The sequence below is a fragment of the Neomonachus schauinslandi genome, chromosome 10, assembly GCF_002201575.2.
Source record: "Neomonachus schauinslandi chromosome 10, ASM220157v2, whole genome shotgun sequence".
Lineage (NCBI taxonomy): Eukaryota > Metazoa > Chordata > Mammalia > Carnivora > Phocidae > Neomonachus > Neomonachus schauinslandi.
In genome coordinates this window covers 57,991,934-58,004,654 of record NC_058412.1, presented here as the reverse complement: position 1 = coordinate 58,004,654, position 12,721 = coordinate 57,991,934, and the positions used below count along the sequence as shown (strand labels likewise).

Below are 12,721 nucleotides of genomic sequence, written 5' to 3'. Positions count from 1 at the left end.
ACAAGAAATGTTTAAAATACTTGGGAGAACCAAGTTTTTTGTTTTTTGGGTTTTTTTTTTAAAGATTTTTAATTTATTTATTTGACAGAGAGAGACACAGCGAGGGAGGGAACAGAAGCAGGGGGAGTGGGAGAGGGAGAAGCAGGCTTCCTGCAGAGCAGGGAGCCCAGATGCGGGGCTCGATCATGACCTGAGCCGAAGGCAGGCGCTTAACGACTGAGCCACCCAGGCACCCCGGGAGAACCAAGTTTAAATATTTTACTTTTTAAGCACCTAATAATGTACAATTTAAGAAACTTTGAAAATTTTACATTATTGAAAATAAATTAAGGACTTTACTTAGGATCACTGCTGTTATGGTACATGTTTTTGAAACTAATAAAAGTTTATTTTGAGAATATTCTGAATTTAAAACTCTTAACTAATTCATACTGTTTTTCCTCTTTTTAATCTGTACAGGGAGATTCTAATCTGTACCAGGCCACGAAAAATTTAGATGTGAAAAATAAAAAAAATTTTTTTTAAGTAAAAAGGAAGTTTTTTTATTGTTTACACCAAGCCAAAGTGAACCATTCTGAGAGAACCACCATCTCCGATTTCCTGAAAGTAAAATCAAATAAAAACAATTAAAATCATGTTTAAACAACAATTGACTTAATATTTATATCTTTAATATTTTAATTTAAATATCAGAAAACATTGAAAAAATAAAATGCACTAAATATATGTACATAAGAGAACTGTGTATTTTTCTTACTGTTAAAATATTGATACAGTGTTAATAAAAGTCAGTGAAGAAAAATATGAAGCATAAAAGGCAAAGAAGGAAGGACAGGATATTAGTTGAGATTTGGAAGCATGTGAAGGCTCCTGCAGTGAAAAGTTGCAAACTGTGGGTCCTCATTTGTGATTCTTCCTATTACCTATTTGATTTTACAATACTGTCTGTTCTCAAAAGTCCGATATACCATGTATTTCTTCATTTTGGTGTTTTACTGAGTATTTGATAGTGGCTCTTAAGGTAATGTTTCATAGAAAAGATCATGGTTTTCTAAGCCCTTCATAAAATTTTATGAAGGTGCAAAGAGATGCAAGGACTTCATCCATTTCCCATTTTTAAACTTACTTTCACCCCTTCCCCCAACCTCATTAAGTATAGATAAACAAAGAATTTTATGATAGGATTCTGAAATTGGAGTATGTTTAAACATAGCACCAAAGGTGAATGATATTATTTGGAAAACAGTACAGTGGGGACATTTTTGAAAGTTTGGAGATAACCTACTTAGAGTTGAAAGGTAAAGGGGAAAAGTAAAGAGATTAGGGATGGTGGTTAGTACTTAAACTAACATGTCATATTGGAGACATTTCTCTTATGTAAAAAATTTAAAGTTATTCCTCAATTATATTTGAAAGTTCTTTTTAGTAAGAGAAGCCTTTCAGAAATTTGTTATTTCTAGAAGAAAACAGGTATGGGGTTGGCAAGTAAGGGAAACATGTATGTATGCATGTGTCTGTGGATCCTGATGTACACAAAATTAAAAAAAAAAACCACCCAACCTGGAAAAACAGGTAACAAGAAGAATGAGTAATTTAATATTGCCTGAGGCATGTGTGTGTGTGCTGGCAAGTTCAGGGGTTTTAGGTAGCTTTGAATTTTAAAACAAAAAACATTGAATACACCAGCATTTTAAAAAACGTAAGTTCTAATTCTTGGCTTATAAACCACTGTATCAAAAATCTATCCTGTACATCAGTAGAATGGTCATCAAGAAACCTGGATTTAGCTTTCGGTCTTGTTTTTTTTTTTTTTTAAAGATTTTATTATTTGAGAGAGAGAATGAGAGAGAGAGAGCAGGAGAGGGGGGAGGGTCAGAGGGAGAAGCAGACTCCCTGCCGAGCAGGGAGCCCGATGCGGGACTCGATCCCGGGACTCCAGGATCATGACCTGAGCCGAAGGCAGTCGCTTAACCAACTGAGCCACCCAGGTGCCCCAGCTTTCGGTCTTGTTAACTAACTGGCAGAGATCCTAGGTAAATTATTTTATTTTTCTAATATCTGGTTATAATTGTTGCTGGAAGGCCAGATTTTGCATACTCGAAGAATCTGGTTCAGCCATATTCTTGATGTATACATAGTGTCTTATGTTAAGAATTACATTTTAAAAAGTAGGAATCTTGGGGTGCCTGGGTGGCTCAGACTGTTAAGCGTCTGCCTTCAGCTCAGATCATGATCCCAGCGTCCTGGAATCGAGCCCCGCATCGGGCTCCCTGCTCAGCGGGAAGCCTGCTTCTCCCTCTCCCTCTGCCTGCTGCTTCCCCTGCTTGTGCTCTCTCTCTCTGTCAAAAATAAATAAAATCTTAAAAAAATAAAAAAATAAAAAAGTAGGAATCTCAGAATTAACTTCTCAAAAATCTCCCAGGACTTAAAAAAAAAAAAAAATCTTTGAAGAGTTTCCTTAAAAATTCAGCCTATTTTTAAAAGACTGATTTCAGGGCATTTCCAGGATTTCCATGATAATGTGTTCCATGCTAAATAACATTGACTTGTACCTTATTTAACTTAGAAGAATATTTTGATGATTAATGAAATAATTGTTTTATATACTCATTTATTATTTAAAATAAAGTATATTCATTAAATAGAATTTGGAACACAGAAAAGTATAAAAATTTACCCATATTCTCACCAGTCATATAAAACTGTGGTTTACCATGTGTCTGCTTCAGTCTTTTTCCCCCCACATGTTTTATTTTTTAAAATATAGTTTAAATCATATTATATATACAATTCTATATATTTTAGAGGGTTTTGCCTCACTTTGAACACTTTTTTTTAATGCTCCAGCAGTCTGTTTTTAATGGCTAAATTTTATTCCATTAAATACTATAGCTTTATTTAACCATTCCTTATTTTTTTGGTTAAATTTATATTCCTAATTTCCTCTTTTTTTTTTTAAATAACTCAGTGATAGACATTCCGTTTTTTGGGTTTTTTTGGTGTTTTTTTTTGTGATAGACCTTATTAGGCATGGGTTTTTTTTCTGTGTTCAGGATTATTTCCTTGGTATGGAGTTGCAGAATAGAATTATTGGAGCAAAGCTTATGAAATTTTAGGCCTCTGGGTAAACACTGTAGAATTGTTAGTTTTGCTTTGTTTCTTTCCTGGCTTGGGAGGAGGTGATTTTGTTTGGTAATAGGAAGTAATAGAAGGTAATAGAAGTTTCGGTGGAGGATGATCTTCATCTTACTATGTGCTGAAATTGTGCTCACCCTTGACTGAATAGTTACATGTTAATTCCTGTAATAATTTACTGCAACAAAAGGGTTTTCCCCAGACCCTCATTTGATTTCAACATATAGTTGAAATAAATAAATGCACATTTTTCTAAGCCACACCCTCTTGCTGTTATGTAATGTTGGGTGATAGCAGGTCACTCTCTTTTAAATGTACATAGACTTCCATAAGTCAAATTCTGTAGACAACTTGTTCTGTAGACAAGTTAAGCTTTGCTTTGCCACAAATTGGATTTTGACCTGTTCCTCACTTAATACAGATCTTTTTTTTTTTTTTTTTTTTAATACTAAGCGATCATCTCATTATTTTATATTGTTTCCCCTCATGGTCTCATTCAACATTTCTGATTTGGTTCAACAGTAATTAAATCCTAGAAGTATACTATTTTTTTTTTTTAAGATTTTATTGATTTATTTGACAGAGAGAGACACAGCGAGAGAGGGAACACAAGCAGGGGGAGTGGGAGAGGGAGAAGGAGAAGCAGGCTTCCCGCCGAACAGGGAGCCCGATGCGGGGCTCGATCCCAGGACCCTGGGATCATGACCTGAGCCGAAGGCAGACGCTTAACCGACTGAGCCACCCAGGCGCCCCTAGAAGTATACTATTTTAGAGATAGAAGAAAGTCTCCTAATTTGCAGTCCTTTCATTTTACAGATGAGGAAACCAAGGCTCATACAGGTTAAGTGTTTTATCCAAAGTTACTCATATAGCGGCAGAACTGGGATTAGAATTTTGTTATATCTCTGTGAAGTGCTTTTTTCCACTACAGCTTCTTTATGTAGTAACAGGGAACATGTGTTTCACAGGCTACTTTATGATTTACTCCTATGATTGCCTATACTTGTCATTTAAAGCTCTTGTTTATAGGCATGCCAGTAGCCCACCCCTGTGTGACAGGAGATGCTTTCTTTTCTTTCTTTCTCTCTTTTTTTTTAAAGATTTATTTATTTTAGAGAGAGACAGTGCACATGTGTGGGGGGGAGGGGTGGAGGGAGAGGGACAGAATCTTCAAGCAGACTCCCTATTGAGCATGGACCACCCCCTGCCTCCATGCAGGGCTCGATCCCACTACCCATGAGATCATGACCTGAGCTGAAACCCAGTCAGAGGCTTAACCGACTGATTCACCCAGGTGCCCCCACAAGATGCTTTCTTGTGCAGTCAAGTTGTCCAGTTACTCAAGTTTCACTATTGACTGTTAACTCTGCTTCTTGCATATTTGGATCATACAGGGATTTTTTTTTTAATCAGTATTCCAGAGTTGTGGTGCTTGATGCTTTTTCTAGAAAATGAAATCTTAAATTGACTACAATCTAGCAGTTACCAAAGGCTGGCTTGAGGCTTCTGATACTTATGAGAGACAGGCTAATAGATAAGCTATCTAATTTTCCAACTTGCTCTGTTAAGTAAACCATCAGAAAGGAATGTACTTGGAGCTTGTCCTCTCACCTTTCCACAGAACTGCCTTCACTGAATTGTGGTTCAGTATAATTCCAGCTTTTATACAAGGCTTATAATGAAAATATGTATGTGAATAGGATTTCTTTTTCAAAACTCTACTTGAAGACATGTTTAGTTTTCTAACACAGACATTCTTTAGTGTGTTCCTAGTGCTGGAAGAACATTTCCATCCAGTTGAATTTACTATGTGCATACTTTAAACTATTAAGTCAGTAAAGACAATAATAATGAATGGTGTTTTGGAGTTTATAAAATGCTTTCACATTACCTAATTTTACATAGCAGTCCTGTGATGTTATTAAATATAACTATTCCCACTTTACAGTTTAGAAAATAGGTATAAAGAGGTGCAGCTCTGAGGAAGTAGTGGAACAAAACTGGAACTGAGATAGTTTCCCTATTAATCCTGCATTCTTTTTTTTTTTTTTAATTTCTTAAAAATTCAGTTTAGTTAACACATAGTATAGAATTTGTTTCAGGGGTAGAATTTAGTGATTCATCAGTTGCATATAACACTCAGTGCTCATTACATCAAGTACCCTTCTTAATGCCCATCACCCAGTTACCCCATCCCCCCACCCACATCCCCTCCAGTGACCCTCGGTTTGTTTTGCATTCTTTCTATTATACCATGGTATCTCCCAAAGTAAACCTATTTCCCTTTTTTGCCTTAGCCTCCCCAAATTCTGAGTTAAACTCTGTTTTAATTTATATATAACAGCCCACATATTCAACAACATCTCTTACTTTGCAAGTTTTAATTGATTTTTGCTTTGTGTAATGGTATTATAGGTATTTCAGGTATTTTGCTTTATGTAATTATATAAATAATTTTGTGAACTCTGCCCCAAATCTTTCAGAAAGTAGATAGGTCATAAATACTAAGATAAATAGATTTATATCTATGAAGAATGATCACTGTATTAGGGCTGTGTTGGCACTTTTGTTTTCTACGTAATAGTTTATCTAACTCTCCTCTTTAGGTAATATGTTGATACACTTAAAAACATTTTTAAAAAATTTTTCTTTGGAGGAAAGATATGAGAATAGTTTAGCACTTATCATATCTCAACAAATATTTGAAGATGTTGTTATCCATCAAGTAGATTAATAAGCTTTATGATAGTATCAATGAAAATCAAAATTGCTTTTATCACACTTTTAGAAATTGCATACTTAAACTTCAGTTATATAAGATGCTTTTTATTAAAGTGGATAATTATCAGTATGTAAATACATTGATATATATGTGTAAATATATATGTATATATACATATGTATGTATATTATATGTAAATATATGTATATATTACATATAAATATACATGTGTAAGTATATGAATATATGTATGTATGTATATATGTTTATATTACATATAAATGTATATGTAAGTGTGTGTGTGTGTATTTCCCCAATATTTACATATTGACATTATAGAGACACACACAAATGCACTGTCTGTACTGTTTGTACTGCTCTCTTCTGGCTGGAATCAACCTTCCTGGATGATAGAAGGGCCAAAAGAGCAATATAAACAGCAGATTGGTATATCTGTCATAATTCCACATTTAAAGAATGAGTTTCTGGCATTTCCAAGTCTAAGATTTTTTCCAGACAGTATGCCAATGAGTAGTACAGGCCAGACAATATAGGTACATGACTATATGGTTTATTACCTATTTGTCTATGACTGAAGTCAGTGGTAGGGAACAAGAGGTATGCTCCATCCTAGAAATGTATTCCAACATGCAAGCCCAAGTTAACCTCTTACAAATTTGTCTATTAAAGTTTAATGGAGAACTCAAATTCTTTTGATCAGCTTTTGTCAGTACAAATCCTTCCCAAAGTCTTCCCAGGAGCCAGCTAGATCTCTATGGGTTTTATTTCTTTATTTTTTTTATTGTGGTGAAATATGCATTACATAAAATTTGCCATTTTAACCATTCATTAATTTTCTAATTTGTTTTTTCTTCACCATGGTTGACTCTTAACTGTATCTCAGCTAAGGTGTTTTTTAAAATGGTTCTGGAGAAAGTGGGTAAGAATCTTAAAGTGTACTATATCAAGGAACAGTCTACTAAATTGCAGGGCATCTGAGGTTAGTAAGATAACTGTGAAGATGGTCTTAAACTTTAGAAATGAGTAGGAGTTAAGCAGTTGTGGAACTGCCTTCTTGCAGGGTAAAAATTGTCAGCATTTTTTTGTTTTCAGAAAGACTAATATAATTGTTCTTCAGATGGTAGTTACTTCAAGTTAAGACGTGGAACATAATTCCTTTTTCAGGTTTCTCACAAAAGAGAGTGTGAACAGGGAAATCTGAAGAACAAACTTTTTCTTGAGAAGTTATAAATAGGCACTAATATATACTATTTGAGAAAAATGTAGCTACCGTAGTAATAAAGGTTTTGACAGCCAGCTAATTCAAAGCATCAGAAAACTTTACACCCTGGATCTCTCTATATATGACCCAGCAGATTTTTCTTAGAATTTTCTTAGAATTGAAGTCCATATTCTGATGAGGCCTAAAGCTAAGTTATGGTTAAAATAAGCAAGGATTAAATATAGTGCCACTCCTTACTTTAACCAGAAAATAGCTTTAGGCCTGAGCAGAATATGAACTTTAATAAAAGTGTTTGGGTAAAAGTTCTCTGGGGATTGATGGAGATAGATAGATAAATAATTTATAATAATATGGGTGCAATATATGTTATTTTTTTTTAAAGATTTATTTATTTTAGAGCACACAAGCAGGGGGAGGGGCAAAAGGAGAGGGAGAGAAACTCAAGCAGACTCCCTGCTGAGCACAGAGCCTGATGCGGGGCTTGATCTCACCACCCTGAGATGACTTGAGCCAAAATCGAGTTGGCTGTTTAACCGACCGAGTCACCCAGGCACCCCATATTGTTAGGTATAAGACACAGACACACTAATATAATGGAACACTTAAGATCTGTGTGTTTCATTGTACGTATATTTGGGAGGGAGGGGAATATTGTAAACAAATATTAAACTGTAGTTAATGCTATGCATGCTAAAGTGGTTTAAAGGGGTGAAGTGTATGGATGTCTGCTACTTTAAATTTATCAGAATATAAAATGGATTGATAGAAGGATTTGTTGATAGATACATGATAAAGCAATTACTGTAAAACAATTGTAAAATCTAGGTAATGGTTATGTGGATGTTTACTGTACAATTCTTACAACTTTTTTGTATATTTGAAATTTTGCATAATAAAAAGTTGGAAAAAATAGTGTTAATGATAAGGTACTTAAGTCTACATAGGTCTAGTTTGGTACAGTCAACAATTATTGACACCTACAGTATGCCAAAGTGCTATAACTGGCATTAGGATTATATGATAGTGAAATGACTCAGACACTCTTAGGTGGTGAGTAGCAGGAGATGAAATTGGAGAGAAAGGCATTATTAGGTAATGGAGAGTTTTATATACCATAATGAAAAGCTTAGACTTTATCCTATGGCATTTTGGGCAGGGGAATGATAGGTAGATCACTCTCACAGCTTTGTGGAGGCGAGATTTGAGGTAGTGGTAGCAGTGATGGGGATAGACTAAAGATGAGGATATTAATTAGGAAGTAGTATTCCAGATGAAGATGATTAAAACCTGAATTATAGCAGGGCTAGATTCTAGAAATATGTAGGAGCAATAATCAATAGAGCAATAATTAATAGAATAGATTCGTTTTATTAGTTGTGAGTAGGTTATAGGGAATCAAGAGTGACAAATACCATATAAGAGAAGGAGCAGGTTTGGGTCTGGAGGGTAAAACAGTGAGTTTGGGTTTCAGATAATGTTAAAATAACCATAGATGAAATCATTCATGCTAAACCCCACATCAGCAAAGCAGAACCTAAGTTTCTATGTGTGGCCTTCCCAGAAAAGGAAGGCCTAGGTCAACTAGTTAGTGCTTGCCTACTTACACAAGTTACCTAAGCCTGCCCCCAAATTTCCCTTTGCTTCATATAAGGAAAGTAACCCTGCTTTAACCAATTAGCAAATGCCCAGAATAACTTCCTTGTTCCTGTTCCCTTTACGCTGTAAATATCTCTTGCCTTGGGGCACCTAGGTGGCTCAGTCAGTTGAATGTTCGACTGGGTTTCAGCTCAGGTTGTGATCTCATGGGTCCTGGGATTGAGCCCTGAGTCAGGCTCAGCACTCATAGGAGAGTCTGTTTGAAGATTCTCTCCCTCTGCCCCTCCTCCTACTCATGCTCTCTCTCTCTCTCTGAAATAAATTAAAAGAATCTCTTGCCTTGTACAGTTTTTTGGACTTCCTTTCTTTTTTTTTTAAGATTTTATTTATTTATTCAGAGAGACAGAGAGAGGCAGAGGGAGAAGCAGGGAGCTCAATATGGGACTCAATCCCAGGACCCTGAGATCAGGACCTGAGCTGAAGGCAGATGCTTGACCAACTGAGCCACCCAGGCGCCCCTGGACTTCCTTTCTGTCTGCCAGATTGGATGCTGCTTGATTCATGAATCATTTAAATAAAAGCTTACTAGGTCAGTAAATTGTAGAAATTTTTCTTTTTTTTTTTTTTTTTAAAGATTTTATTTATTTATTTGAGAGAGAGAGAATGAGAGACAGAGAGCACAAGAGGGAAGAGGGCAGAGGGAGAAGCAGACCCCCTGCCAAGCAGGGAGCCTGACGCGGGACTCGATCCCGGGACTCCAGGATCATGACCTGAGCCGAAGGCAGTCGCTTAACCAACTGAGCCACCCAGGTGCCCTAGAAATTTTTCTTTTAACAGATATTATCTACTCAAAGCGATATTTATTCATTCATTTGTATTTAACGGTATTTGACAAATACTACTACAGAATTCCATACCTGCTGCTAATAAGATGGTGGGCAAAAGGGACACAAATATTGCCTTTAAGAACCTTATCGTATAGTGGGAGAGAGAATTAAATGAGAAGGTATAATAAAAAGTGACATTTATGGTGGTAGGAGAAGCACAGGATGCTATGGAACTTCACAGAAGGGACAACTAACAGTCTGGCAGTGGCTCTGCAGGAATAGGATATATCAGTCTGAAACTTGGGATGGAGTCTGGGCTGGATACAGCAATTATGGCTCTCTGCTACTGATTCCTGAGAGTTGATAAAAACGTCAAGGGATAATAGTATAGAATTGTTAAAGAAGAAAAATGAAGGGGGTGGAAATCAGAGGGGGAGATGAACCATGAGAGACTATGGACTCTGAGAAACAAACTGATTGTTCTAGAGGGGAGGGGGGTGGGGGGATGGGTTAGCCTGGTGATGGGTATTAAAGAGGGCACGGTCTGCATGGAGCACTGGGTGTTATATGCAAACAATGAATCATGGAACACTACATCAAAAACTAATGATGTAATGTATGGTGATAAACATGACATAATAAAATAAAATTAAAAAAAAACTAAAAAAAAAAAGAAAAGGCTAAAGGCAAGTAAAAAGTCAGAGAAGGAGATAGAAACGAAATAGCGAGGTAGAAGAACTAATTGAGTGTGGTGTAATGGAAACTGAATGTTTCAAGATGAAGAGCGTAGTCAGTAGTGTTAGTATAGAAAGTTCTGATGAGTTAAATAGTAATAATTGGTTTGGCAATTTGGAGGTCATTGGTGACTAAGTGGAAGTAGTTTCAGTTAAGTGATGTTTAGTTAAAAGTAAAAAAATTTTAATATCTTTAAGATATTAAGATATAAAGATCTACAAGACAAAACACAAAGAAATGAAATAAAACTTTTATCTTAATTTTAAATTGGAAACATCAGTTACATATTTATTAAAAGAAAAAAGTTATTTGTATTCACTGAAAAAGTCTAGAAGTTAAAAACTCTAGAGAAAATAATAGAAATGGAGAAATAGTAGGTTCCACATTTAAAGCAGGGAATATATGAGTCTGGGACATCTTGTATCATAAAAGTAAAGCAGCTGCCAAAGACGAATTAGTCCATATCAAAGGACAAAGGAGCCAACATGGAGACAATTGGCACATCAAAACTGATAATGACTACAGGGGATTGAGACACATCAAGCACCTAAAAATCCATGAGTTCTTAGATTTTAATTTCCCTCTTTCTCTCTTTTATTGGGTGTATGGAGGTTGTTGGGCCACCAACTCATTACTTTAAACCAGGGATCAGAAAACTATGGCCTATGGCCCATGGCCCCAGTCCAGTCCAATCCCTATTGTAAGGCTGTGAGCCAGGAAGAGTTTCATAATGAATCAGTAATCCACTGTGAATTTTTAATAAAATTATGAGATCTTCTCTGACACATAACCTTTTTGAAATTGGTATAATAGGGCATGGATACTTCCTCAAAATGAACTTAGATATGTTAATGGCAGAATATGGAGAGGGTCCCTACATGCATTACTTATAAAAATTATACATAAAAATAGTAAAAATGAATTGGATGGACTTGTCACTTTTATAAACCTTTTATCTTTAAACTTTTAATTTTGGTGAAATCTTGGCATTTGCAACTATATGGATGGAGCTAAAGTGTATTATGCTAAAATAAGTCAGACAAAGACAAATACCATATGATCTTATTCATGTGAAATTTAAGGCAGAAAACAGATGAACATGAGGAAAGGGGGGGAAAAGAAAAGGAGAGAGGGAAACAAGCCATAAGAAACTCTTAACGATAGAGAACAAACTGAGGGTTGATAAAAGGGGGGGAAATGGGCCAGATGGGTGATGGGTATTAAAGAGGACACTTGTTGTGGTGAGCACTAGGTGTTGTATGTAAGTGATTAGTCACTGAATTCTACTCCAGAAACCAATATTGCACTGTATGTTAACTAAGTAAAATTTAAATAAAAAATAAACTTTTAATTTTGGATAGTTTCAAACATAGAGTAGAGAAAATGGTTTATGTAAACTGCTATTTTACCCATCACCCATCTTCATCAATTATCAACTCATGGTAACTTAAATTCATGTATATCCCTCCTTCTTTCTCCCCACTGGATTATTATGAAGCAAATTCCACATATGTAATTTCATTTGTACATATTCCATTATGTACAATTTTATTTTTCAAAAATAATATAACCTTGGAATACTGAAAAGCTGAATAGTTATTTAGAAAAATGTTTTCCAGGTAATGTATACCAGTAGGCATCTTTTTCTGAGTTCACAATAATCACATATACTATGCTTTTCTCTTGGAGTTTAATTGTGTAATAATAAACATTAAGAGGAAGTGTTTTACCTGTTCTATGCAGTCTTCTCTCATTTCTCCTTTAAAAATAAAATATCACAACATTAATTATCTTAACAGAACCTTTTAATATAGCCTTAGTAGAAAGAGAAATACTTAAAATAATCCTAATTTAAACAAGTTGAAATACTGAAAACTGAAGAGACAGCAATAGCCAAAACTCAAAAAGTATGAAAGTACCAGTGATTCTCATACATAACCTTTAGGGCTCATATCTTCACTGAAGCCAAATGAGTAGACTATGCCTACATTGCTCCTTCTGTTCTTAAAATGATACCTTAAAACTTGCATGGCAAGTAAGTTTCATCTAAGTGCCAATTCTAGTTGATAAGTGGTGGTTACCTACAGAATTGTGCTGAGAACTTTTATAAGGCCTTTTTTTTTTTTTCTTCTCAATGGGAAAGAATACTGTATTTGATTGTGGGTTATTTGCTCTCATAGCAACAAATTATCTGCTAGCCCTGGTTTAGTATATCAAATGATGCTTTTAAAAGAGACATCTTTGCTTAAATTTATATGCCATTAGGCTGAGAGAAAAGCTATGTGATAGTGCTACAGTCTAATTTCTCATTATTGATAGATACTAGGTAGACATTAATTTAAATATTCTCATCCTTGAAACAAGTAATTGTGTATAACTGGTGGGTATTTATAAGTACCAGTTACGTGTTTCTCTTATAGCACTTAGTGCTTGCATGCATATACCACTCATTTGGCACTATGC

General features: G+C 35.2%; 1 protein-coding gene across 1 annotated transcript in view; it reads right to left on the bottom strand.

Annotated features, from left to right (window-relative positions):
• Positions 1 to 515: 515 nt before the first annotated feature.
• The window catches only part of LOC110588787 (WD repeat containing planar cell polarity effector), a 341,481-nt gene continuing 329,275 nt past the window's right edge, over positions 516 to 12,721 (bottom strand). The window contains exons 16-17 of the mRNA XM_021699173.1: positions 11,989 to 12,017; positions 516 to 600 (exon numbers count right to left, since the gene is read on the bottom strand). Coding sequence (XP_021554848.1) covers positions 550 to 600; positions 11,989 to 12,017 — 80 coding nt within the window. The 3' untranslated portion in view covers positions 516 to 549. The remainder of the gene's footprint in view (positions 601 to 11,988; positions 12,018 to 12,721) is intronic.